Source organism: Oryctolagus cuniculus, chromosome 5, assembly GCF_964237555.1.
Source record: "Oryctolagus cuniculus chromosome 5, mOryCun1.1, whole genome shotgun sequence".
Classification (NCBI taxonomy): Eukaryota; Metazoa; Chordata; class Mammalia; order Lagomorpha; family Leporidae; genus Oryctolagus; species Oryctolagus cuniculus.
In genome coordinates, this window is record NC_091436.1 from 2,380,858 (window position 1) to 2,408,379 (window position 27,522).

The window sequence follows — 27,522 nt, forward strand, 5'->3', positions numbered from 1 at the left end:
GCTCCATCGTGACCATCCAGGACGGCGCAGCCCTGTGCCCAGCCCCCTGTGTGCCCCTCGGAAGCGGGTGCCCCTGATTAGCCTGACATCACCCACCCGCAAGTCCCCTGGCGTGCCGGTCTGCCTTTTTATTAGGTTTTCATTTGAAACGCGCCCGAGAAGCTTCTTGGGAAGGGCAGGGCTTAGTTCAGCTCTCATTTCGGAGGTGACAGAGCCCTGTGGCTGCTCCAGGCTGGGCGTGGGCGGTGTGGAGCAGCCGGCACGTGGGGAGCCAGGAAGCAGACAGAAGTGCTAGGCAGAACTTGAACTCAGCTGGTGAACCCTCCTGTGAAAACCACTCTCTGCCCGCCTACCCCCAGTGACCTAAAGACCTCCCACCAGCCACGGCTAGATCAAGGCTGCACCCTTAATCCATCAGCCACCAATCTCAAGACAGCAGAACTTAAGTAGCAGCATGAGATGTGGGAGACAGAACCTACCCCAGGGCCCAGCATTGTGGCACGGCAAGTCAGGCCTCCCACGGGCATCCCACGTGGGTCCTAGTTCATGTCCCAGCAGCTCCACTTCCGATCCAGCTCTCTGCCAATGGCCTGGGCGGAGCAGTGGAAGAGGGCCCAAGTGTTTGGGCCCCTGCACCCCTGTAGGAGATGAGGTGAAGCTCCTGGCTTCAGCCTAGGCCAGCCCTGGCTGTTGTAGCCATCTGGGGAGTAAACCAACAGATGGAAGATCAGCCTCTCTCTCCCTCTCTCAAATAAATAAAAAAGTAGAAAACCCCAGCGCAGTTGGCCACCCCAGTTCTAAATGCTGTGCTACCCAGACACCCTCCGATCACGCAGTCAGTTTTCACGCACCTGGAAACCTGAGTAATGAGATGGCCTGCTGTGTTGATTTCCCATGGTGAACAGAGAACAAGGTTATGATAGTGGCTTCTCATTAAGGTGACTTAAAAACCCACTCGTGCCAGCTCTGGGACTTGGGGTGGGAATGCATGCCCGAGGCAGTGACCCTATAGGCACCGTGGCCTCCTGCACCTGTCAGCTGACCGGAGTGGGTGTGTCCAACCTCATGACGCTGGAGCGTCTTGGCCTGGCTGCTGCTGAGCCCTGGGCCGTCCCGGCCGCACGAGAACCCAGAGAGCAGCTCACACCCCTGACACCCACGTGCCCCGCTCCAACCGGCCTCCCGGCCTGGGGCCCCACGGCTGACTCTACACCCTGTGTGTTGCGTTTGGGAGAGTGGCTCCCACCGTGGGCACACAGTGGGACACTGGTCGTTTGCATCGGCTCAAGAGGTGAAGATGTAGAAGCGAAGGAAGGAAGGAGGCTCGAGACCCGTTTTCAGTAGTGGTTGTGTGTGGTCAGACGTTATGAATTCACAGGAAATACAAACCAGAACTCCCCTTCCCGGGGGCTAAGTGGTGTGGGGAGAGGAGCGAGCTGTGACCCAGGCTCTGCGCGCGAGGCACCATGGGCTCAGCAGTGGCACCCTCGTCGGCTCTCACGGAGCTTGAAACCGGACAAAGCACCCACTGGGGCCACGACTGGCGGAGCAGGGCTGCCGAGGGCGGGCTTTCTGGGGTGGGGCCGGGGTCTCCCCAGCAGAGTTCTGCGCAGCGCGCCGGCCAGAGCTCAGCCAACAGCCCACTCTGTCTCCCCGCACCAGGTGATGTTCACGGAGGAGGACGTCAAGTTCTACCTGGCCGAGCTGGCCCTGGCCTTAGACCACCTCCACGGCCTGGGCATCATCTACCGAGACCTGAAACCCGAGAAGTGAGTGAGACATTGCCGGCACGGCCCGCCGCCCCCACGGCCTGTGCTGGCAGCCCCCCACCCCACCCCACGGGGTTCAGATCCCAAGTGTGTGTGTGAGAGCATGGGCTGGGCATTTCCACCCTAGGGGGGCGCTGCCGGTCCCCCACGCGTGAAGATGTCCACATACAGGGGAGGCCTTTGCCGATTGCGTGTCGGTCCCACCTCACCTGATGGAGTCCCCTGTGGGGCACAGGACACAGGTTCACGTCCCTAAGGCACAAGTGAAGCCAGAGCAGGTGGGAGGCAAGCCCACCGGTCCGCCCCTCCCAGGTGAGACCCCTCGGAGCCGTCGGTGCCCCGTCCTCCAGCACAGGGAGCCCCCAGCTGCTTCCTGCACCCCAAGGGAGACCGTTGTCACCTCCACTTAGTTAAGGCTCCGGCTCCTTGCTAATGGCTGCGTCGACAGCTTCCCAAGAGTTCATGGAAGACACGGCGGCAGAGTCCCAGGCCCAGATCCCACCGAGGTCGTGTGTCTTTGGCATCGGTGTTCTGCACTGTTAGTCCCAGGATGGTTTGCGAGTCTGTTGGAACGCCCCCAACAGAGCAGCATTCCCCTTTCTGTTCTGTGTGTGGGTGGAGCTGCCGCCTGACCTGGGGGTGAGCCACTCGGGAGGAGGAGACTGGGCGGTGGAACTCTGGGGCTCCGAGTGACCCCAGGACCTGAGTCACTGCACCCCGTTCCCACCCAGCCCCCACAGCAGGCGTCCTCAGGGGTCAGGGCGGGTTCCAGCCCCTGCTCCCGGGCCCCCCTCTCCCCTGCACTGGGGCTCCCGAGTGACCCGTTCCCACCAGCCCCCACAGCAGGCGTCCTCAGGGGTCAGGGCGGGTTCCAGCCCCTGCTCCCGGGCCTCCCTCTCCCCTGCACTGGGGCTCCCGAGTGACCCGTTCCCACCAGCCCCCACAGCAGGCATCCTCAGGGGTCAGGGCGGGTTCCAGCCCCTGCTCCCGGGCCCCCCTCTCCCCTGCACTGGGGCTCCCGAGTGACCCGTTCCCACCAGCCCCACAGCAGGCGTCCTCAGGGGTCAGGGCGGGTTCCAGCCCCTGCTCCCGGGCCCCCCCCTCCCCTGCACTGCCCTGCACACAAGAGCTGGATCGCACCCTGCGAGCATTGATTTGCGAGCGATGTAGAATGCGTCTGCGTGGGTGCGCACACGGCCGGCATAGCGCATAGTTGGCAGATTGTCACCAACTGCACGCACAGCCAGGGCCCCCAGAGAGCGGGAGAGCCAGAGCCCTGGAGTGTCCGCCGCGGCCTGAGCCCACCCCCGACTGCGGCGTGATCCCGGGCACCGGCCCGTCCCCGGAGGGCGATGTGGTCGCCTCAGGCCGGCCCCGAGCCACCCGCCTTCAGGGGTAAGAGGCTGTCTGACGTTGCCGCCCGTGGAACATCCCGCGAGCTCGCCGCTCACCTCTGCCTCCCTAACACCACGGACGCTGCTGCTCCGGTCTTGAAGGTCCAAGTGAGGCTTCCACCCAGAAACAGTAATCGGCGTTCAGCAGGGTTGAATGAAGAGTTGTTGCTTAATGAGAATCATAAGGAAATTAATCTTGGAAGTAGTTAGCTCTGGGCCAAGTTGGAGCATCGGAGAGACGCCGAGCGTTGGCCTCTTTGATTGCAGACATTGTCTGGACACACGCCATAGCCTCTCCTTCCATTGCCATCAAGCACCAGGCGCCATAGCCTCTCCTTCCATTGCCATCAAGCACCAGGTGCTCTGGCAGCCCCACAGCAGGTGCTGCCAGCCGTGGTGAGGTCGCTCGCGGCACGAAGGACGTCACCTCGTGGTGCACCTCCCACCCCCCACCCCTGCCGGCAGCTCCTCCCTCCTGCGCCGGACCTGCCCGGCCCACACCCCAGCCCCGCACCCTCCGTCGGGCTTCCCGGCTGTGCCGGAGGCCGTTAGCTTTCAGGGCCCCACGCTGGGCTGCTCCAGAGAGGAGGCTGATTTGGGCCGTGGTTGTGGAGGGGCCAGGTCTCGGGGCCTCGCCTGCTGGCAGCTTCGCGCTGGCAGAGTCCCGAGGGGCACGGAGCGGCAGCACGAGGCAGTCTGGCTGGAAATGCTGGGCCCTCCAGCTCCGCCCTCCCGACCTCACCTGACCCTCACCGCTCCCCGCAGACCTCCCTCTGAACGCAGTCAGTCCACAGCCCGCCCTCCTGCAGAGTGGCACAGGATGCACTTGAACCCCAGCGCTCCCCTGTGAGTTCACACAGACCTCAGGCCAGAGGCCCCTCCCCAGGCGATGCTGGGAGCCTTGCCTCCATTCTTCTCCAGCCCACAGCCACGTCTCCCTGTGGCCCGGCTGTTCTCTCCCAGGGTCTGGTGGAATGGACAGGACTCCCTGCAGCCCAAAAGTCATAAATTGTGAAGGTCAGACACCAAGGAGGCCTCAAGACTGTAGCCCACGGGGCCGGGAAGACAGGGCTCCCCACGGGCCCACCCGTATCCCAGCGAGACAGGAGCTCTGCCTGGGGCCGCACAGCTGGGAGGAGCAAAGCCAGCCATCGATCCTGGGGGTCTGCTGCTCAGACCAGGGTGTGACGAGGGCGCCAGTGGGGACAGGACAGGGTGGCGAGCTGGGACCGGGTCCCCTCACAAGGGTGAAGCCTGGGTGGGGGCTCTCCCTGAAGCCTTGCCCCCTCCCTGTCTTCCAGCATCCTCCTGGACGAAGAGGGACACATCAAGATCACAGGTTCGTAGACACGGCCTCCTCCCCCGGGCTCCCTCCCCACCCTGGTGAATGTGGGGACCCTCCAGGCCCGGCCCCAGCACAACAGCGGTTGTCAGCCGCTCGCCTCTGCTTCGGCTGAGGTTTCCGTAGCGAGGGGCTGGTGGTGCCGCCTTGCGCCCTCTGAGCTGGTGGAAACATCCAGACCTGGACTGTGCCTTCCCCACTCCCGACCCCACCTCATGGCCTCCGGGGAGCTGTGTTCAGAACCCGAGCCCAGCCATCCCTGTCACCGTCGCTGCCTCCACTTCCTCAGCCCGACCCATCACGGTGGCCCCCTGCCCTTCCCTGGTGACATCTAAACCCCTGCCCCCACCGGCAGGCGCACCCACACAGTGTCACCCCCACACAGTGTCACCCCCACACACAGCAGCTTCCTGTGCCGCTGAGCGGAGGTGCCGGGCCCACGGGTTCGCCATCCGCGGTTCTGTGGCCACGAGCCCCCCGGGGAGAATCCCCGTGGCTCCTTTGAGAAGGTGCCCACCTTGCTAGGCTCTGGGCCCCTCCCCTGCCTTCCAGACCAGTGGGGAAGCCTCTTCTGGCCTCTCCCTGACCTCTGCCTCCTTCCTCCACCCAGTGGCCCTGGCCACGCAGACTCCAGGTCACCTCCCTGATCCCAGGATCCTTGACTGAATTCCACCTACGCAGTCGCTGCTGCCCCACAAGGTCACCAACTCACAGGTCCTGGGGTGCGGACGTGGCCACCTCTGGGCACCGTCATTCTGCCCCACGGCCTGACTCCGGCCCCGGCTCCACACCTGTCCGTGCCCCTCGAACCTGCCACCCAGGTCCCTGAGCTCCTGCGCTCGTTTGTAGCCCTTTGCTAGCCTCCTTCGCTCTGGGGCTCCTGGTGAACCCCTGTTCTTTCCTCAATGCTTAGCTCAGCCCCTCCCCCAGGCCCCTTCCCTGCTGGGTGGCCCCACCTGTCCGGCTGCACCTGGTTCACCCTCCTTTCGCCACGGCAGACTTGTCACAGCCGTCAGGTGCCCTGGCACCCAGCAGAGCAGAGAGAGCAGGTGTCGGTATGGTTATTAAATATGTGAAACACTGGTTAGGTTGAAAGGTAGCCTTTTTTACAAAAAAAAATAAATGATTTTCAGTTGTTTGGAAGGCAGAGACAAAGATCTCCCTCTGCTGGTTCCCTCCTCAAATGCTCTCGACGGCTGGGGCTGGGCCAGGTTAAGGCCAGGAGCTCCGAACTCAGTCCTGCCTCCCGCACGGGTGACCGGGACCCGAGTGCCTGAGCCGGCACCTGCTGCCTCCCAGGGCGCACATTAGCCGGACGCTGCATCAGAAGCAGAGGAACGGGGACTCCAAGCAGGCACTAAACATGGGACACGGACTTCCCGAGTGGTCTCAGCCCCTGTGCCAAGGGCCCCAAAGAGCTTCCCACAAGCTTCCTCAGGCGCTTCTGCCGGGACCGTCATGTCCCCAACAGCTCTCAGACCGTGCCCTCAGCACCGATTCTGGTTCCTTCCGCCGTCCGTGCTCCTGGGCCTTCCCGGGCACGCACAGGTCGACCCAGGAAGCTTGTGCCCCTGGTGTGGGTGGCTCGGGTGCCGTGTGGCGTTTAGTGGAGGCCGAGATTCTGCCGGGCCTTTGCCGGGTTTTCTCTGCCTGTGACACCGTGAATCACAGTTGCTCAGCCGGAGTCAGGCAGGCATGGAGCTCTCGCGTCAGGTCTGTTGTCCGAGATACTGCAGAGTTTTGTCTTTTCCTGATTGCCGGGGCCGGCAGTGTCACCTGTAATCCTGGCCAGGCATGGACTACAGACGGATCCGTGAGGCCCCTGGGCAGTGAGGGCTGTGGCTCTGGGCGCGGCCCTGCCAGGCGCGAGGTTGGCCCCATCCTCCAGGCAACAGAGTTGGGGAGGTGCAGCGCCCTCGTGGCCCTGCTGCTCAGCGTGGCCTCCCCGGTGGGGGGGGGGGAGCACCCTCAGGGCTCCCAGATCGCATCAGTGCTGTCCCTCGTCTTCCCCCAGCGGGAGGCACTTCCTCCTCCCCTGCCCCACACCCCCAGCCTCTCCCTCCCAGCCCCCGACCCGCAGTCAGGGCTCAGCCATGGGAGGGGCCCCGTCACCAAGGGGGTTCTCCTGGCCCCGGCGTCAGGCGCTCCTGGAAGTGTGGGTTTCCAGGGAATTCTGCCCTCGGGTGCTTGCTTGTGTGGGAGCGAGTCCTGCACAGGCCCTCAGGGGAGTGGGGTGCAGAGGGGCCTGCTGGGGGGCCGGGCTGAGGGCCTGTGTGCTGTGCTCCCCGCAGACTTCGGCCTGAGCAAGGAGGCCATCGACCACGACAAGAGAGCCTACTCGTTCTGCGGCACCATCGAGTACATGGCGCCCGAGGTGGTGAACCGGCGGGGACACGCGCAGAGCGCAGACTGGTGGTCGTTCGGCGTGCTCATGGTAATGGCGTTTGCGTGGTTACCGCGTGCTCATGGTGACGGTGTTTGCGTGGTAATGGCGTGCTCATGGTGACGGCGTGTACATGGTGATGGCGTGCACACAGCATGCGAGCCCCTCCTCCGATGACCCTTCCCCAAGTGCACCTGCCCATCGCGGCTGGGCCCAGAGCCTGCTGTGAGTGCAGCAACCGTGCCTGCTGCACACACCACACACATGGGGAGCCCCCAGCCCCCCCCCCCCGCCCCTGCCGCACGTGGGAGATTGGCCATCGCCTTCCCTGACGCTGGGCCGTGGCTCCAGGAGCGGCCCAGCCTCTCACCCAGACTGCACTGCAAGTCCAGGATTGTGCAGGGCCACGGTCTGTGTCTGGCCGCTGTCCCTACGCGTCGCCCCCTGTCCTCCTGCCCTTGGAGAAGACGACACAGAGTGGCCGTGGGCTTGGGCGTGGTCCACACGGTGGGGACCCTTTGCCTGAGGCAGAGCCCCAACGTGCCCCTCACAGGACCAAGATGCCAGGCCGAGCCTGGGGAGAGGGAAGGCCCGCGGAAGACGCGGCTTGCGAGACGCGGCCAGCTCGGCCTCGCCCTGTGAGTTCATGAGCGTGTGGAGGGGACAGGCTGCCATCCTCGTATACATTTCTGCTTTAAGACAAGAAAACACAGATCTGTCCCCCACTGTAGAACACACCCCTAACGCCGTCTCTGCCCCAAGTCACCGGAAATTAGAGCGTGGGGAAGCTGGAAGGAAAAGGCGGAAGAGCAGCGACACGGAGCAGAGAGAGAGTCTGAAGACGGAGCAGCGCGGAGGGCGGGCGACGGGCAAGGGGCCTCGGAGGGCCCGGCTCCCGCGTCCCCACCAGGGGTGCTCTCAGCTCCTAAGCGAGACAGCGGTCATTTCTGGGGACTCTGTGACCCCCAGGCCGTCCGTGGCTCTGTCTTCCGTGTCTTCTCGGCACCTGCTGCTGTGGCATCGGCCATCGTCCTTGTAAACATCAGTCTCCAAGCGCCTCCTGGTGCCTGGCGTTCCTTTAGAACCCAGCAAGTTCCCCTGCGCCCAACAAGGCAGCCGCCCCGAGACTCACGCCGCCACAGCCTCCCGGCTCCACCGATGCTCTCTCCGCTCTGAGAGCTACGGACGCTGGCTCCTGCTCCTGCTGCAGCTGCCCCGGCTCAGCCCTGGCGCTGCTCGCTCGTCGGAGGGCAACATCCCAGCGATGGTTCCGGGGGAGGACGCCACGTGGATGCAGCAGCAGTCCCGGTGACAACCGCAGGCCCAGCGTGACGGCGCCCTCACAGCCAGAGCCCACCCCGCACACCGCCGCACGCATCCTCGCCTTCAAGAAGCAACCGTCCCCCACCACGTGTGCCTCGGGGTCGGGCCCACACGTGCGCCTGGTGGCAGAGGACAGAGCCGTGTGCACAGAGGGGGAGAGCGGGCAGAGGCGCAGCACAGGGCTGTGTGGTCGCAGTCAGAGGCCGCAGAGCGCAGGTCGGGCGAGCGCTGTGAACAGGCACAGGTGCCGGGCCGGATACTGCGGTGAGCGTCGAGGAGAGCCCCCAATCCACAGAGCCACGGGGCTTCCTCCAGGAAGTGGGGTCTCTACCAAGAGTCAGCTCCAGGAGCTGGGAAGACAGAGGGAAGAACCCAGCTCCCTCGGCTGGGGGGGCTCTATTTCAGGGGCCGTGTGAATTTGTCTAATCAGCTCCCGTGCATCCCTGCTGTGTTACGCGATAGCTCCTCAGCCTCTCGACTTCATTACGCCGGCTATTTTTACACGCTCCCCGCCTGCTCTGTGTTCCGCACGTGTAGTCTGTTGGCTGCCTGCAGCCCCTGTGCCGGTGCCTTTACTGAGTCCGTGCAGGTGAGACACTGCGGGGCCGGCTGCAGACATCGGGCGGCCGCCGCGTTCCTCGCTTTTCCCGTCCGTTTCAGAGAGCGAGTCGCTGATGTTAAAGCCTCCACCGCGTTTACTCTCCAAGCTTTCACTTCCCCTGGCATCACTGTCATCCTGGGGAAACTTTTCTGTGTATTCAGTGCTTACAAGAGCGGAACATCGGAGAAATCCCGTGTCCCACAGACGTGGCCTGCCCACGGGCGAGGGGCAGACTGTAGCAATGAACGTTCCGTGTTACTCTGTGGGAAGTCACCTTGGAAAACCTAACCTGTTTTTAAAGTGAAAAAAAAAATTGCTTGAAGAAAGTTCTGGAAGGTGTAAGTGTTGGTGGTGGGGATCTTTGGATGATAGGATTAGGGTGCTTATTTCCAGCATTCTGCTTCTGTCAGACGCAAAGGGAAGTGCTGGCGGATGGCTTCTCAGAGGGCACGGGCGTTGCAGTTGAAAGTCAAGAGCAGGTGAATTTAACAGCGTCCTGCCAGCACCGGCTCCCAGGCTGCCTTCCTCACGTCCGAGCTGACACAAAAGACCCCGGCTGAGGCCTGGGGGAGAAAGGCTTTGGTGCCGCCTGGTTTCCTTCATCAGGGGTGGGCAGGGGGAGCTGTGGTTCCAGGCCACGGCCCCAGAGTCCGGGCAGTCAGTGCCGGTGCCTGGGGGGCCGCCTGCAGTGCCCTCTTTATCTCCATGTCCATCCTGGCCATGACCGTGTCTTACTAGATGCGCGGTGTGCAGCAGCCTATGTCTGAGCGGTGGCTGGTGCCCCCGGTCTCCATCAGAGGGCTGTGATGGGGTCCTGTGCACCTGGGGGGGTGCACCCCCAGCCCGCCCTCACTGCCTGGATCAGGCTGCTCCACAGCACCCACCAGGGACAGAGGGACCTAAACTGCCCGGGCGTCGGCCCCGAGAGCCCCGTCCAGGCCCCAGTACCCCACTCCGTTTCCTTTCCCCATCACCTTAGTGCCTTCTGCCCACCTGTCACCTCACTGTCCCCTGGGATGACCACTTACCCATGTCGCTCACTGTCCCCTGGGATGACCACTTACCCGTGTCGCTCACTGTCCTCTGGGATCACCACTTACCCGTGTCGCTCACTGTCCCCTGGGATGGCCACTTACCCGTGTCACTCACTGTCCCCTGGGATGACCACTTACCCGTGTTGCTCACTGTCCACTGGGATCACCACTTACCCATGTTGCCCACTGTCCCCTGGGATGACCACTTACCCATGTCGCTCACTGTCCACTGGGATGACCACTTACCCATGTCGCTCACTGTCCCCTGGGATGGCCACTTACCCGTGTCGCCCACAGGAATGTAAGCAGGGGCAGGCGGCCGCTCCCTGCCACAGCCCCCACGTGTGGGCCGGCACCTGCGCCACGCCCACCAGGACTCTGGGTGGGTAAGGGAGGTGGTTGGTGGGGGCACTTCAGGACCTGGGAGGTGGGCTGGTGGGGGCACTTCAGGACCTGGGAGGTGGGCTGGTGGGGGCACTTCAGGCACCTGGGGATAAATGGACTCACTGTGCTGTGTTGCCTGCAGTTCGAGATGCTCACGGGGTCCCTACCGTTCCAAGGCAAGGACAGGAAGGAGACCATGGCCCTCATCCTCAAGTGAGTGGGGCCCAGGGCTGCAGTGCTGCGGCCGGGATGGGAGCAGGGACAGCGTGGTGCTGGGGGCCGGGATGGGAGCAGGGACAGCGTGGTGCTGGGGGCTGGGATGTGAGCAGGGACAGCGTGGTGCTGGGGGCCGGGATGGGAGCAGGGACAGCGTGGTGCTGGGGGCCGGGATGGGAGCAGGGACAGCGTGGTGCTGGGGGCTGCAGCACAGTTGGAGGGGGTATGAGGGTGGGGGTGTGACTGGGGTCATGAGGCAGGTGGAGGGGTGGGGGGACAGCGTGGCTGGAGAGGGTGGGGGTGTGACTGGGGGGTCATGAGGCAGGTGGAGGGGTGGGGGGACAGCGTGACTGGAGAGGGTGGGGGTGTGACATGGTGGGGGTCATGAGACAGCGTGGCTGGAGAGGGTGGGGGTGTGACATGGTGGGGGTCATGAGGCAGGTGGAGGGGTGGGGGGACAGCGTGGCTGGAGAGGATGGGGGTGTGACATGCTGGGGGTCATGAGGCAGATGGAGGATGTGGGGGGGACAGCGTGACTGGAGAGGGTGGGGGTGTGACATGGTGGGGGTCATGAGACAGCGTGGCTGGAGAGGGTGGGGGTGTGACATGGTGGGGGTCATGAGGCAGGTGGAGGGGTGGGGGGACAGCGTGGCTGGAGAGGGTGGGGGTGTGACTGGGGGGTCATGAGGCAGGTGGAGGGGTGTGGGGGGGACAGCGTGGAGGAGGTCGTGAAGTGGGAGACGGTGGTCGTAAGGTGTGAAATGGACAGCGGCGTGCTGGTCGCTTCCGGTGTTCTCGTCACGGTCGGCTGAGCGAGCCGAGCCGGCAGCCGTTAGGGGACGTGATCCGTGAACCCGCGGAGCGACTCTGATGAGCTCTGGTTCTGAAGTTTCTGTCAGCAGAAGCCGAGACCAGCCACCGGCAGAGTACAGACGGGCTCCCTGGCCATCTCGGGGCCTTCCCGCTGCCCGGGCACTGGTTCCCGCGGCCCCGGAAGCCTCGTGCCCGACACTGGCGGGAACGCGCGCGGTCTGTCCCTCGTGGCTGAATCCGGTTTCCCGCCAGTGCTCGTGAAGAGTCGATTAGCGAGCGATTTTTGCTCTGAGAGCCACGGCAGGGGGTCCGACCCAGGGCCGGTTGACGGATAGCACTCAGCACGAGCAAGCGGGCACCACTGAGCGCGGCCGTGGAGAGAGGCAAGAGGGGCGACGGCAGGGAACCCCAGTGCGCCCCCCTGCTAACCCCGGAGCGGAACGGAGGAGGGTCGCAGGCGTGCTGACCGCCCGCAAACTGCCTGCCCGTGGAGGCGCCCGAAACGCTGGGAGTTGCATCCTCACAGTGAGGCCCAGGCTCCCCCTTGCGACTCTGAGTGTGGCCCGCTCGGCCTCTCTCGGGTGACCTGACTGGCAACCAAGCCCGAAGCTGTGGGCGTAGTGATTCCTCTCCTCTACTTAATGTTTTTAAGATGTATTTATTTCAGTGAAAATCAGAGTTGCAGGGCGAGGGGACAGACAGACAGACGGACAGAGGTCTTCCATCCGTGGTTCACTCCCCGGGTGGTCACGACCAGCCAGCAGCCAGGAGCTTCTCCCGGGTCTCGCTGGCTGCAGGGCCCCAGCACTGGGCCATCCTCCACTGCTCTCCCAGGTGCACTAGCAGGGAGCTGGGTTGGAAGAGGAGCAGCCAAGACGCCAGCCAGCGCGCGGAGGGATGGCGCTGTCCCAGGCTGCACCACAGTGCCGGCCTTACTTACCTCTACTTGTTTGCATCTTAAGGGAAAACAAGATCTTTTTTTTTTTTTCTGAAGCTGGGATACACCCATCCTGCTGTCACAGGTGGGCAGCGCCCGCTGTGTGTCTGGGGTTCTCAGTGTGGCCGTAGGGACACGGAGGCCGTCCCCGGCTCTTGCGGGGCCTCCTTGCCCGGTTTTCTTCCTCGCACTGCAGTAGGCTGCGCCCTGGTGAGAGCCCACTCCCCTCCCAGCAGGACATGACAGGGTTGGGTCTAGGTTTTGGAAAATGTGGTTGATCTCCGCTATGTATGTTGCTGGGTTGTGATGTCTATTTAATGCTATTAGATCAGATAGCAGCCGTGGGTTCTCCAGTGTGGTCTCTGGTGCGGTAAACCTGGCTGTGAACCACATCAACTCGGACGTCTTGGGAAGTGCACGGGGGTCCAAAGGCAAAGCTGTTGCTCCGGGTGACGCTGGGGTCTGTTAGTGCGCACTGGGCAGGCCCCAGGCCAGCGAGGAGCCGCCCCCTGCGCGGCCGCCTGCTCACCGTCCCCTGCGCAGCCGCCTGCTCACCGCCCCCGTCTGCTCTCCAGGGCCAAGCTGGGCATGCCACAGTTCCTCAGCGTGGAGGCCCAGGGCTTGCTGAGGGCCCTCTTCAAACGGAACCCCTGCAACCGCCTGGGTAAGAGCCCCCAGGGGCCGGGGGTGGAGGGGCCGGGAGGGGCTGCCTGTGCGACCCAGGTCGCTGAAACACAAGGGTCCCTGGGGGGGGGGGGGCGTGGGTAAGAGCCCCCAGGGGCCGGGGGGTGGAGGGGCCGGGAGGGGCTGCCTGTGCGACCCAGGTCACTGAAACACAAGGGTCCCTGGTGGGGGGCGGGGGTAAGAACCCCCATGGGCCGGGGGGTGGAGGGACCGGGAGGGGCTGCCTGTGCGACCCAGGTCGCTGAAACACAAGGGTCCCTGGCGGGGGGGGGGGGGGGGGGAGGCTGTCACGTGTTGTCTGTGGTCGGAGGGCACGAGGCTCCTTCATGGTTTCTGAAACAGTCACACTGCCAAAGGAGTGCAGGCTGCTTTCTTTTTTTGAGATTTATCTATTTATTTGAAAGGCAGAGGCAGAGAGAGAGAGACAGAGAGAGAGGTCTTCCATCCCCTGGTTCACTCCCTAGTTGGCTGCAATGGCCAAAGCTGTGCTGATCCCAAGCCAGGAGCCAGGTGCTTCCTCCTGGTCTCCCATGCGGGTGCAGGGCCCAAGCACCTGGGCCATCCTCCACTGCCTTCCAGCAGCCTGGAAGAGGGGCAACCGGGACAGAACCGGCGCCACAACCGGGACTAGAACCCGGGGTGCCGGCACCGCAGGCTGAGGATTAGTCTTGTGAGCCGCGGCGCTGGCCGTTGGGCCATCTTCTACTGCTTTCCCAGGCCGTAGCAGAGAGCTGGATCAGAAGAGAAGCAGCCGGACTCCAACGGCACCCGTAGGGGATGGCGGTGCTGCAGGCGGCTGCCTCTGCGGCCCCACCCACTGCGCCACAGCGCCGCCCCACAGGCTGTGTTCTGAAAGACCCTGGCTTTGCACAGAACGGTGGCACGTTTTTCTCCTGACTCATCTTTTACAATTCAAGGGGGAACCACTTAGAATCGGCTTCTTTCTGTCCCTCTGAAATTAAGCGATCTCGCCATCTGTCTGGATCCACGTGTGCTTGGACATTAACTAAGTGCCGATTCTCCCCGCCCCCAGCTTTGGACGTTGCCCGAGAGTTCATGCGCTTGGTTTGGGGGTCACGGGCCCGGCTGCAGCACCTGCATGGGGGTCCCAGGGCAGTGTGGTCCAGGCAATGCAGGGAGCGAGTCCTTCAACTCCAGCCTCAAGGCAGAAGACAGACAGCTCCTAAAGGAGTGCAGACACGAAAGCAGGAAGCACTCACCTGGGGCTGGGGGATTCAACCTCCCCTCTGCCTGGCCCACCCTGGGGTGGCCAGACCCCGCTGAACCGCTTCCGTCAGCTCTGACTTCAGAAACGCTCACGATCCGCTGTGATCCTTCGGCGCCCAGCAGCATTTTCACAGTGAGAGACGCTTGTTCTCAAGCACCTGGAGGTTTTTTGGAGGCGACTGTTGGCACGCGTAAAGATGTGGAGTCATTCACAGAGACTCCAGCTACTGGCGGATCACCCCGGCTCCTCCCTCCCAGCCAGTCAGGGTCACAGAGCTCACATCCTGCCCGGGTGTGGAGAGAGCAGTGCGCGGGAGCCTCTGGCCACGCCACATCAGGACAGCCACCGTTCTAACTGGTGGGCTCTGGGACCCCAAGGGGCAGGCTCAGAATTTCCTGCCAGCCACTGGGGACCCCCATTTAAAAAAAAAAAAAAAAGAAAAAAAAGACCCGGGACTCCCAGTGCCCTTGCTGGCTGGGCTCAGAGTCTGCGTCTGTTATCTTCCCGGGGGGGGGGGGGGGTTAGAGCAGAGCCCCGCGCAGGAGCAGGTGCTGTGGGGTCCGTGGGTCTCATTCCCAAGGGGCTTCGGCTGGATTCTAGAACAGTGACAGGCCCGGTGTCCCGTCTGAAAGTCCCAAAGCAGAGCTAAGCATGAGTGACTTGTTTTCTTTTTTTTTTTTTTAAGATTTATTTATTTACTTGAAAGTTGGAGTTACACAGGAAGAAGGAGAAGCAGAGAGAGAGAGAGAGAGAGAGAGAGAGAGAGGTCTTCCATCTGCTGGTTCACTCCCCTTGGTCACAGCCAGAGCTGCGCTGATCCAAAGCCAGGAGCTTCCTCTGGGTCTCCCACGTGGGTGCAGGGGCCCAAGGACTTGGGCCATCTTCCACTGCTTTCCCAGGCCACAGCAGAGAGTCGGATAGGAAGTGGAGCAGCCAGGACTTGAACCGGCACCCGTATGGGATGCTGGCACTACAGGCAGCAGCTTTACCTGCCTACGCCGCAGCGCTGGCCCCAAGTGACTTGTTTTCAATCTTTGCAACAACAAAGACTGTTTAGCTTTTTAAAGGCATAATTAGAAATGGAAGATGATTTTCAGGAGAATTCCCTGCGACTCTGAGTGTATTTCTATTTTTTTAATTAATTAATTAATTAATTAATTTGAAAGGCAGTTTCAGGGACTCTTCCGTCCGCTGGTTCACTCCCCAAGTGACCACAATGACTGGGGCTGGGCCAAGCTGAAGCCGGGAGCCAGGAGCTGCATCTGGGTCTCCATGTGGGTCCAGGGGCCCCAGCTCTTGGTCGTCCTCCGCTGCTGTCCCAGGTGCATCAGCAGGGAGCTGGGCCAGAAGTGGCGCAGCCGGCACTCAGACCGGCGCCTGATGGAATGCCAGCATCGGAAGCAGCCGCCAAACCTGCTGCGCCACAACGCGGCCCCTCGCTTGTATTTCTAGTGACAGAATCGCCCTGGCCCATTCAACGTGCGAAGTGAACTATCTGTAGTGCACAACTTGATTCTGGTTTGATTTTATCTGGGCTGAAGACACAATTTTTCTCTTTCCCTGTGGCAAACTCAGCAAAATCCCCCTGTAGGCAGATTTGATTGATTGTGTAAAAATCTGAGCTGTTTTCACTGAATTCTTTACAAAATTCTCACTCTGTAGGGAAAAAAGTGGGCAAAGCCATCCAGGTGTGGAAAAGCAGGAAGGGAACGGTAGGGTTGGCCCACGGCCACCGGCCCTGCTCCCGCACTTGGTGGAGGCGGGACGCCGCCAGGCCCCCCTTCTCACACAGGGCCGGCTCAGCACTTGCTAGGTCACTCTCCGTGACCACACAGTTCCTCTGCTACCCACCCTCCCTTCCCGAGAAGAGGCCTGGCCAGTCCCCCTCGGGCAGCATGGAGGCGGTGCGTGATGTCCAGTGTAGGGGGAGGGGCAGCTGCTCGTGTGTCCATCTTCTCATTAGCCACTGTCGGAGATCCATCATGTACTTAAAGCACAGACTGTTCAGGTGGCCCCATTCCAGGGATCCACTCACACCACAGGGATCACTCCTAGGGATCTACTCCACACACCAAGATCCACTCACACCCCAGAAATCTACTCCACACTCCAGGGATCTACTCTGGATTCCAGCGATCAACTCCATATCCCTAGGGATCCACTCACACTCTGAGAATCCATTCCACACACCCCGGGAATCCACTCCATGCCCAGGGATCACTCCCAGGGATCTACTCCACATGCCGGGATCTACTCACACTCCATGGATCCACTCATGCTTCAGGAATACACTCCACATCCTGGGAATCCAATGTACACCCCCAGGGACCCACTCCACACCCCAGAGATCCTTTCACACCCCCAGGGATCCACTCCACACCCAGGGATCACCCCAGGGATCTACCCCACACAAAAGAAATCCACTCCACACCCCAGGGATCCTCTCACACCCCAGGGATCCACTCCACACCCCAGGGATCACCCCAGGGATCTACTCTACACTCCAGTGATCTACTCCACACCCCTAGGGATCCACTCCACACCCCAGGGATCCTCTCACATCCCAGGGATCCTCTCACACAAGTGCCCGGACAGCTGCACCCTGGGCCATCTGAGCAGTGGGCATGGGGCAGCTGTGGAAGAGAGGGGCCGCTCTTCAGGTGCCCACACATAGACCCTGCGTTTTTTAAAAAGTGCTCAGCAGAGAGCAGAGCCGTGAGGAAAGTCCTTTAGGCCTCACCCACGCCCTTGGGCTGCAGCCTTCGGGGGCAGGGGGGCTCCACGTCCACCTCAGGCACACAGAGAGCTTGATTTTCTTTCTTTTTTTTTAAGGTTTATTTATCTATTTGAAAGAGTTGGAGAGACAGAGGGACAGAGAGGTCTTCCGTCCGCTGGTTCACTCTCCAGATGGCCACACGGCCAGGGCTGGGCCAGGCCAGAGCCAGGAGCCAGGAGCTTCACCCAGGTCTCCCGCGTGGGTGCAGGGGCCCAGACACTTGGGCCATCCTCCAATGCTTTTCCCAGGCCATCAGCAGGGAGCTGGATCAGAAACCTGGCAGCTGGCACCCACATGGGATGCTGGCATTGCTGGCGGTGGCTTTACCCACTGTGCCACCGCGCCAGCCCCAAGTTTGGTTGTTTTTTTTTTTTTGTTTTTTGTTTTTTTTTGCCAATGTGTGTATCACTTTCTAAAACTTAAAAACCTAGTTTTTACAAAGCAGTCTTGGGGAAGGCATTTAACATTCAGAGACTTCCATGAGCTGCACTGCTCAGACCGGCAACAGCCACGTGCCACGTGCCACGTGCAGGCGTGGGGCTGCCGACCTCTGGGTGATGCGTGGCAGAGGAGGAGGCACAGTGGGGCAGAAGGACCGCCCTCGTCCTCACCAGGGTGGCACACAGAGACCGGCAGGCATCCCGGCATGGCGATGCTCCTGCAGCCGCAGCGGAGGGGGACAGTGGGGGGGCCGAGGAAGGGGAGGGGAGGGCGCGTGGGAGCCCCCAGCGGGGGCAGAGCCAGGGCTGCAGGCCAACTGCAGGGACCCCCACTCCAGCCTGGCCACACCCCTGCACTGTGAGTGATTCTCATCTCTGAGCTGTTAGCAGGGTTCAAGGAGGCAGCACAGGGTGGGAAATGCTGTCTCGTGTGTGTGTGTGTGTGTGTGTGTGTGTGAGAGAGAGAGAGAGAGAGAAAAGATCGATCATTGCTGTGCAACGCCTATGCGGGGACAGGGTGCCCCCTGATGGCTGGACCCGTTTCTTTCTCTGCTGCAGGGCTGTGGGCACAGCTCCGAGAAGCCGCGCACAATTCCCCGCAGGTGCTAATCTGTAGGAAGCGGGTAATAGTGTCAGAGTACCGCAGAAAGGGGGGGCAGGTGGGGAGGGGTCACGGACGGCCCCTGGAAAGCCTGCGGCCTCCGAGGAGCACTTGGCCACCCCGGGAGGGCCGAGCCTCTCCAGTCCTGCCGTCGACCCTGCCCGACCGCCCAGGCAGTGCAGATTGGAATCAGAAAGGGGACCTGGAGGCAGAGGGCGCACAGGACATCGGCAGCGCAGCCTCATCTCTTGCCCAGACGGAGTGTGGCGGTGTTTCCTGGCACCGATTGCATTGGTGGGACAGGGTTTGCAGGCCGACTTTGACCACATGGTGCTGGTGGAGGGTGTTTGTGCCTGTGGGTGCTTGTCCTGGAGGAGTCAAAGTATACTATAAAAAAGCCGTTTGGGCTTTGTCTTGGAATTCACATCTCAAATCCCAGCTCTGCGGCCCGCAGGCTGGTGTGAGGAAGAAGCGCACGCCTCACTGCTCAGGTGGTTGCTGGCTAAACAGCCAGCCCAGTGCTGGCAGGGAAAGGCCAGCCCACGACCAGAGCTATCCCTCCCGGTGGCCCCTGCAGTGAGCCAGACAGCGTGCAGGAGCCGAGGGCCTCCGGCAGGGCGTCTCACACCCACGCCATCCAGCGCGGCGCGGGAAGGAGTTAGCTGGAATTGCTTGTATCTAGCCGGCCTCCAGGGATGTGACAGATTTGCCTGGGCACCTGTGGCCGCACGGTTGGGACCCACGCTTGCTGGGCAGGTGCCCCCTGGTCCACGCAGCGGCAGCCGGATAAGGGCAGGGCCTCTTCCTCCCTCCTCATTGCTGTGAGCCTCACTCCTGCTTCCCACAGACAGCCCAGAACCAGTGTTGCCTGGTGCCCTTGGCCACTTGGGGGGGTCAGACCTTAGAGGAGGCCCCGCTCTACCTCAGGGCCTTGGCACAGGCCATGCGTAGGAATTCCGGGGAGACAGAATCCGCCCTTCACCCCTACAGAGAAGGCGTCTTTGCTCAGACCTCAGGTCTCAGCCCTCCGCCTGCACGTGCTCACGTCTTCCATAAACCTGAGCCCCCGGAGCAGGGGCTGGACCTCAGCCTCTCGGGCCCACGAGGCCAGGTGGCGGAACCTCAAGCGGAGGGCCCGTTGCCTCCCCACTGCTGCCCCCGGTGCTGGGTCAGCCCGCAGAGCTGGGAAGCTTGGTGAGCACAGGTTGGGAGTGCAAGGAGCCACTCAGAGTGGAAGTCAGGACTTCCTGGAGAGGAGACCCTGGGGAGCCGAAGGCAGCGGGAGGCAGTCGGCAGGTGCCGCTGGGTGTTGCAGGCTGGGATTTTATGCCCGTCAGAGTCTTGGAGTCTTGGGAAGGAGTTTGTGTGCATGTTGACAGTGACACGTATGGAAGCACAGCACGGCGGCTGCAAGTGTGGGAGCTGCTTGGGCCACGCGTTTGCCGGCCACACAGTGCGAAGCGCGCCACAGTAAAGTGCGTGCCAGACACACTGGTGGCCCTGAGGCAGCTGCCGTCTCAGGAGCGGGGCTGGCAGGACCCGGAGGACTCCTGGGTTGAATCGGGATGGGCAGTGGGCCAGAGAGGGTGCAGTCCAGGCCCACGAAAAGCCACTCGCGAAGCCGTGACATCAACGGAGCCTGGCGCATTCACGCCTGCAGATTTCCATGTGCTGGGGGCGGGGTCTGGAGAGCAGGCGGAGCAGAGAGACAGGCCTTGGGGTGTAAGGGTTGCGATGAGAGACGCTGGGTCTCTTTCTGATGACTGTGGGCCCAGGCCTGGAGCTCAGAGCAGGCACCGCAAGGCCCTGAGGAGCTCACACCTGGCCAAGCATCCACTGGACTCTGAATGACTCAAAGAACAGACTCAGGGGCCCCGCCTGCTGGTCCAGCTTCCACCTGCCATTCCAGCATCCCACATGGACACGGTGAGTCCTGGCTGCTCAGCTTCTGACCCGGCTCCCTGGGCTTGGGAAAGCACTGGAGAAAGGCCAGGTCCTGGGGCCCTGCACCTGCTTGGAGACCTGGACGAAACTCCTGGCTCCTGGTTTCAACCTGGCCCAACCCTGGTGTTGCAGCCATCTGGGGAGTGAAACAGTGGATGGAAGACCTCTCTGTCTCTCCTCTCTATCTCTGTAACTCTGACTTTCAAATAAGCAAATCTTTAAAAAAAATAGAATAGAATAAGAGAAAGGCGAGAAGGTGAGAAGGGGCTCCTGGCCCGCCCACCACACTCGCACCCTGAAGGTGTCAGAGGCAGGCCGTTGTGGGCACCCAAGCTGTGCAGAAACGCGGTTTACCCAGGTGCACAGCCCAGGCTCAGCTGCACCCTGGGCCGGGCAGGGCCGTGGTTCCGGCGAGCAGGCTGGTGGGGCTGGGCCGGGCTGTGCCGCTTGCCAGGTGCGCCGACCTCAGTGACGCGGGAGTGTGGGAGCTGATTTCTCAGTGCAGCCGTGAACGCATCGTGTCTTGTTGCCCTGACTTCAGGAGCTGTGAGGCCCGAACCAGCACTGTTCTCTCCCAAGTTCCCCGCAGGAACAGGGCGGGAAGGGCCCCAGTGAGAACAGAACCACCTGCCCAGCCTTGTTTTCCAAAGCTGGCGGCTCCCTGGCTCGTCCCTGGCAGTAGTTTCCGAGACCCCCAGGGTGGTCTAAGACCGTAGTGGGGGTGGATGCAGTTAGGAGGGAGTTAGATGTGCTGGCGGGCACAGAAACCGCCCGGCTGGGTTAGGACAGCAGCCAGTCCGGTCCTGCTGGCGGGCACACCTGCCGGGTGGCGCCTCCTGTTTCTCTTGATTCCTTTGCCTGCCCAAAGGGCATCTCCTCCAGATGGGTTTGGAGGACTTCAAGTGTGGCCCTGCCTGGTCTCCGTAGCCCCATCCCCTTTCTCCTGGGCATTGCTGCAACCTCAGGTCATCAGCCAAACTGACCGTGACCAACGCCAAGTAAATGGCCCCAGCCCCACGCTTGCAGCTGGGCAGCTCCCGGCCGGCCTCGGGGACGCCACAGGAGACCCACGTGGCCCCGGGCTTGTCTGGAGGTCTGGTGCCCGGGTCCCCTGGAACGGAGACTGCCAGGCAAAGACGCAAGTGTTGAGTGAGTGGAACTTCAAGTGGGCAGGAAATACTTTCAAAAGGAATGTGTGGATCACCAGTAACTGATTAAGAAAAGCTGGCAGCATTTAAGCCAAGTGTAGGCATCATGATGGACAGTGACAGGGGACGCTGGCGGCGGCCATGGACAGTAAGCCCAGCCCGGCTCATCTGAGGATCCCAGGGAGTAGGGGTGGGCTGTGACGGCTCGACAGCTACAACCACAAAAACGTAACTATTTCCTGAAGCTCCAGGAAGTGAGTGCTGGAGCCCACGTGTGATCAGGAAGTGAGCCCTGGGTCCACGTATGAGCAGGAAGTGAACCCTGGAGCCCACATGTGATCAGGAAGTGAGCCCTGGAGCCCACGTGAGATCAGGAAGTGAGCCCTGGAGCCCCCGTGTGATCAGTCCATGTGTGATCAGGAAGTGAGCCCTGGGTCCACGTGAGATCAGGAAGTGAGCGCTGGGTCCACGTGAGATCAGGAAGTGAGCCCTGGGTCCACGTGTGATCAGTCCACGTGTGAGCAGGAAGTGAGCGCTTGGTCCACGTGAGATCAGGAAGTGAGTCCTGGGTCCACGTGTGATCAGGAAGTGAGCCCTGAGTCCACATGTGATCAGGAAGTGAGCACTGGGTCCACGTGAGATCAGGAAGTGAGCGCTGGGTCCACGTGAGATCAGGAAGTGAGCCCTGGGTCCATGTGTGGTCAGGAAGTGAGTCCTGGGTCCACGTGTGGTCAGGAGGTGAGCCCTGGGTCCACGTGTGAGCAGGAAGTGATCCCTGGGTCCACGTGTGAGCAGGAAGTGAGCCCTGGGTCCACGTGTGGTCAGGAAGTGATCCCTGGGTCCACGTGTGAGCAGGAAGTGAGCCCTGGGTCCACGTGTGGTCAGGAAGTGAGCCCTGGGTCCACGTGTGAGCAGGAAGTGAGCCCTGGGTCCACGTGTGGTCAGGAAGTGAGCCCTGGGTCCACGTGTGGTCAGGAGGTGAGCCCTGGTCCACGTGTGGTCAGGAAGTGAGCCCTGGGTCCACGTGTGGTCAGGAGGTGAGCCCTGGTCCACGTGTGGTCAGGAAGTGTCAGTCCCTTGCTGCTGCCCTGTTGAGCTCCTGGTTGGCATCCAGCAGCACCGGGGGTCCCACGGGAAAGCCGTGGAGCAGAGCAGAGCTGCGCCGGCCTCCCTCTCGGCACAGCCGCCAGCAGTTCCTGTTCTTGGTGCCTGAGACGGAGCGGGTGCCGCGGGCAGCTCGGGCGCGTGGTCAGGATCACAGAACAGTGCAGCTCCGACAGACACCGGCAGACACTCCCGGCTCTCCCCCACCGGGGCCCTGCTCGCTGCTGTGTGCCGAGTGTGAAATACCTGTTCAGCAGGTTCAGGAGGGGCTCAGGAAGCCCAGGTCCACAGCCAGCGCCTGCTCTTGAAGATGGACACAGGAGAGGACTGGGACACGCGTGTTCCTCCTGTTCCCAGCTGTCGCTTGCTGGAACGCCTGCAATCTGTGAGGAATAATCACGGCATTGGTTCACTGTGACGTTTGCTGAGGCCCAGCACAGACCTGGTGCATCGTGTTCCTGCAGCCAGAGAAGGCGCAGATTAAAACGTGCTGAGTGATCAGAGAAAACCCAGCACGCACTGGGTTTCCTTTTCCCGACTTAAAAAAAAAATCTGCAGATCTTACTTGCCAGTAATGGATGAGAATGAGGTAGAAATGGTTCCCTCCGGGAAACACAGCCAGTGAGTCACAGCAGGTGCATGCGCCTGGCATGGGGGACACAGTCGCCCCCTAGGAGCTGTGGGCAGAGCACCCAGCAGGAGATGCGCCGGTCCAGGTGGCTGAGCCTCTTCCTCCACTGCGGGACCCCATGGGAGTTTTCAGTCTGGGGTTCTGATCGTAAGCCAGGCGTAGGGATGGGTGCGTGAGGGACTCTCCCCGACGAGGCGGGGAGGGCGGGGTGGGGGTGTCACAACAGCAGCCAAATGCGTTTCACGCGCTGTGCTGGTGCTGGGGACTCGGGGTTCACAGACACGCACGTCCAGGGGCCTCCAAGGGTGGGGACACATAGGGTGGGGAGACCCACCTGCACCTCCAATTGCTACAGCTCCCGGCTGGTGTGGCCTTGAGCAGGCTGGCCCACCGCCTCGGTCTCCTCCTGTGGACAGCAGGAGTGGGGATCAGAGCCACTCTGTGTGCTGGGACAGCCCCGCACAGCGCCAGGCAGCCTCGCGGAGGGCAGACCCCCCAGGCCGAGCCGCCCGTTTCTGTGTGTGTGTGTGTGTGTGTGTGTGTGTTCACAGGAGCCGCGGGAGGCTCGGTGGCGTCTCCGAGATGCGAAGGAGAGGCTCGATGCGTCTCCGCCCATCGCTAGTGTGGCCTGGTCAGGCTGCCAGGGCGGAGTGGGGAGGCAGCCCTGGGCTCTCGTGCACCAGAGACTGCCCCCGGGGCCCCGTCCACCGCCTTGCAAGGAGTGGAGGGGCTGGGAGGGGCTGGACATGAACTGTGGTGCCCACCACAGCGGTGCCCGACCCTGTGACTCGCGACGCCGAGAGGAGGGGGAGGCCCTGCAGGCTGGACAGCGAGTCCTGAGGTGGCTGCCAAGTGTCCTTCATGTCACCGTGCCTGGGCAGGAGGAGAGCCAGGATGTGCACAGCCCGGTCAGGCCGGGTGGACACGTGGGGAGACACTGACCTGAGGGAGCCGTCAGGATGAGTGAGCCCCAGAGAGCTCTGCACGCAGGAAGGGGAGCCTGCGCCTCCCCCAGCCCGAGATGGGGAGTGGGGAGGAGGCTCCTGCCCAGCCCCGCCTCTCCCACCTGTGTCCTGGGCCCAGCCCCCATCAAGGCCAGCAGTCTCTGACTCAACGTGGGAGAGACAGGGCTCCTCTCACCTTCTTCCATCCTGGAGGAAACAGAGCCCTGAGGGCCCCGAGCTGTGCCGTGATCATTAATAGCATTTATTTTAAAAAGCAGTTTTAAGTTTAAAGAAAACCGAAACGGAAGTGCAGGGAGCTTCTGTGCCTGGGGAAGGCGCCGCGCAGGTGCCCATAGCAGTGCCTCGCACACGCGGGCCGGGTTCGCGGCAGCAGGTGCAGTGATGGTGACATGCTGTCCGACTGGAGGCCGTGGGCAGTGATGGGTGCTCTCAGACGTACAGGGACGCACGACCCTTGAGGGCACACCGTCCAGGGTAACTTCACACCCCAAACCCTCCGCACCCTGCCAGCCCCATGCCCTGCACCGCTGCCCCAGGACCTTAGCACTGTGGTAGAAGCAAAGAAGGAAGGAGGCCGCACAGGCGGACCCCTGTGAAAGCAGCCCCTGTGCTGAGCAGGGACAGGAGCCCAGGCCCCGCCTCCCCCAGGTGCAGTTCTGCCTAAACGCCCCTGCGGTCCAGGCTTTCTGCCCCTCCCTGGCAGTCTCCTGCCCCCCTCTCTGGGAGGCCACCTCCCCACGCCCAGAGCTGGGAGCCTCAGCTCACCTGTCCCCTTCACTCAGCCCTGCCCCAGGCCACCTCCCAGCTCAAGTGCTCGGACCTGACTGGTGCTTCCTGGGCCGTGAGGGCCGGGGCCGGGGAGCAGGCACTGCGGGCAGGAGCAGGTGGCAGCCTCCTCCCCCAGGAGGGACACATGAGGTCCCCCACACTGCTCCAGCCCAGCCCAGCCCTCCCCTGCTGCCCGGGGCTGTCTGGCAGGGAGACCCTCCCTCACTGAGCCCGGGGCTGTCTGGCAGGGAGACCCTCCCTCACTGAGCCCGGGGCTGTCTGGCAGGGAGACCCTCCCTCACTGAGCCCAGGGCTGTCTGGCAGGGAGACCCTCCCTCACTGAGCCCGGGGCTGTCTGGCAGGGAGACCCTCACTCTGGCTTCGATCTCACGCACTCTCTGCTCTGTTTACAACAGGTGCTGGCGTTGACGGCGTGGAAGAGATTAAGCGTCACCCTTTCTTTGTGACCATAGACTGGAACGTAAGTCATACCAGGGCCCCAGCTGCACACAGGGACAGGGCAGGGGCAGGGGCCAGGTTGAGAGGAGGTTCAAGGTCAGTGTAGCTAAGTCACCTGCGGCCAGCACTCTTGGGATGCCTCTCAGCCGCCGGGCCCCGGAGAGGCACAGCCCTCTGCCGGCTCCCTGCCTGCTCCCACCTGACATCCCCGCGGCCCTCCCCTGCCTGTTAGACTCATGTCTCCACCTCTGGGGCTGTGCCTAGTGGCCAGAGGAAGGCGTGCAGGACATCAGCTGCCTGTGTCCTTCCCTTGGGTTAACACAAAGTCGCCTACACTCGGGCTCTTCCTGAGTGAGCAGACAGCTCAGAGCACTTGGCTGATGTCAGTTGTGTCCTTTGTAGGACGGAGTTTATTGTCTCTCTACGTCGTGTCCTCCAGGAGCACCCAGGAAATGCAGCCCCGGGTCCTGGTATCTGTTTATTTGAAAGGCAGAAAGAAAGAGAGAGAGAGCGCGCGCGAGCAAGCTTCCCTGTCCTGATTCACTCCCCAGATGGCCTCAACGGCAGAGGTTGGCCAAAGCCAGGAGCCAGGGACTGCATCCAGGTCTCCCACGTGGACAGCAGGAGCCCAAGCACTTGGGCCACCATCTGCTGATTTCCCAGGCGTGTTGACAGGGAGCCAGGTGGGAAACAGAGCAGCTGGGACTCGAACTGGCCCTGCAGGATGGGATGGCAGCGTTGCAAGTGGTGGCTTTACCTGCCGTGCCACAGCCGCCGCCCCTCCACCCCAGGTGTTGGAGCCCCAGATCCCGGTCTCCCTCTGAGGATGCCGAACACGAATGCTGGCTAAGCCGCTCCTCTCCCGGGCTCTCCTCCTCTACCCAAGCCCTAGGGTTACGGTTCCCAGGAGAGAATTTTGCCAGATGCACCTTCCTTTCATGTAAGATGAGAGAGAAAGTTGACATTTCAGGATATCCATGACTCCCAGCCAGGTTAAAAACAAAAAGAAACCCTTGTTGAAACGCCAACTGGAAATCAGGTTGCATCCAATAAGCGTAAAGGAGAACTGAGGACCTCCCAAGAGACGACGTCGCCATCGTCCGTGGCCACCTCCTTTCCTGAGAGTTCGGGGTTATCAGGCGCTCAGGCCAGCTCGGCTCGCACAGGGGTGCCGACCGGCCATTCTCCATTGGTCACCTGAGCTGGAGTGTGTTCTCTGCGGGCACTGTGGCCTTGACCACGAGCCTGTGTGTGACCTTGGGGTGGGGGAGAAGCTGCAGGTGGGAGGAAAAGGCACTGCCCACGTGTGTGTGCCCCGCACACGGACAAGGCCAAGGAGGGACTTGGCAAGCGCTGCGTGTGGACGCTCATCTCAGCCAAGGACTGACGCCACGTGGCGGGGGAAGGGGGCATCGCCAGGAGGGCCTGCCGGGGAGCGGAGGCAGCCTTGGAAGACGCTCGGGATTCCAACAGCGAGCGGGGCTTGTGGGGGCTGCCAGCCGAGTCCCCTGGGTGCAAACGCAGTCGTTGGCTCCCTGGACCCCGCTAGCTTCAAGTACTCGGGTAGAATTAAGGTCAGGAGTTCCCTGTGTCTCTGCGCGTTTCTTCCTACTCTGGCCTTTGGAAGACCCTCCCTCGGCCTCAGCTGTGAGTGTGGTCCCCGTCACTTCCGTTCTTGCTAGAGGAAGCCGGCAGGCTGCAGGGCCTTGGCGTCGCCTTCTGTCTGACGGTCTGACTGGGAGGAGCTGCTGGGTGCTGGGGGCTCCGCCGCGTTAGTTCACGTGGCCCATAAGAAGTGCGCGGCGCCCGCCCAGCCAAGTATAAGTGGGGTGTCCAGGACGTACGGTCAGCTCCTCCTCGTGCTGCCCACAGCCTGGGGACGGCTGTTGAACCAGAGCAATGCGGGGTGGGTGGTCACAGCATAAGAGAGATGGGGCCTGAAAGACCGCTGGGAGCCGACCCAGGAAGGGGCCCGGGGATGCTCCCCACGAGGAGCTACGGGTGTGAGTGTGCAGGCCATGCATGGGTGTCCCCCCCCCCTCCGTGTCTGGTGGCCGACCTGGACCCCATGTTGCACAGCTGTGCTCTCTTAGACCCTGAAATGCAAGGTGTTGTCAGGCACTTGTTTCGCAGGTCCTTGGACTCAGTGACGTGGGTCGAGATGTGCCCGTTCTGTTTCGGCAGCCCAGGTCACGGGAAACCACCGTGCACTCTCGTTTGCAGGAACCGTTACCCCCAAAGGAGTCACTCCCCTGCAGCGCGGGCAGAGTCACGAGGGAGTGACGCCCCCTGCCTGTGCTCACCCAGGACCCAAGGGGGACCTGAGCCTCTGTTCTCTGCTTCCATCCGTGACCCCAAACTGCCAGCAGTGCTGCCTGGCCGTCCCCGGGGTCTGGGTGACTGCAGAGCGGAAGGCGTTCCTCAGGGCGGAGGTGTGGGTCCCTCCCCAGGGCCTGTCCGTCCCCGCTGCCCTGAGTGCACCTGCCCACGCCTCCCGCGAGCTTGCCCCACTTGACTCCTCCGGTGAAGAATCGCCAGGCTGGTGCAGGCTCGGAGCCTCTGCAGAGGCCGCGGCGGA

At 62.4% G+C, this 27,522-nt stretch overlaps 1 protein-coding gene across 4 annotated transcripts in view; it reads left to right on the forward strand.

Annotated features, from left to right (window-relative positions):
* RPS6KA2 (ribosomal protein S6 kinase A2) overlaps positions 1-27,522 on the forward strand; it is a 299,653-nt gene that overhangs the window by 233,568 nt on the left and 38,563 nt on the right. For all 4 annotated transcript variants that reach the window (XM_070073285.1, XM_070073284.1, XM_070073287.1 and 1 more), the window contains 6 exons: positions 1,663-1,769; positions 4,465-4,502; positions 6,797-6,939; positions 10,373-10,443; positions 12,772-12,860; positions 24,902-24,966. In XM_070073285.1, the coding sequence (XP_069929386.1) occupies positions 1,663-1,769; positions 4,465-4,502; positions 6,797-6,939; positions 10,373-10,443; positions 12,772-12,860; positions 24,902-24,966 (513 nt within the window). The remainder of the gene's footprint in view (positions 1-1,662; positions 1,770-4,464; positions 4,503-6,796; positions 6,940-10,372; positions 10,444-12,771; positions 12,861-24,901; positions 24,967-27,522) is intronic.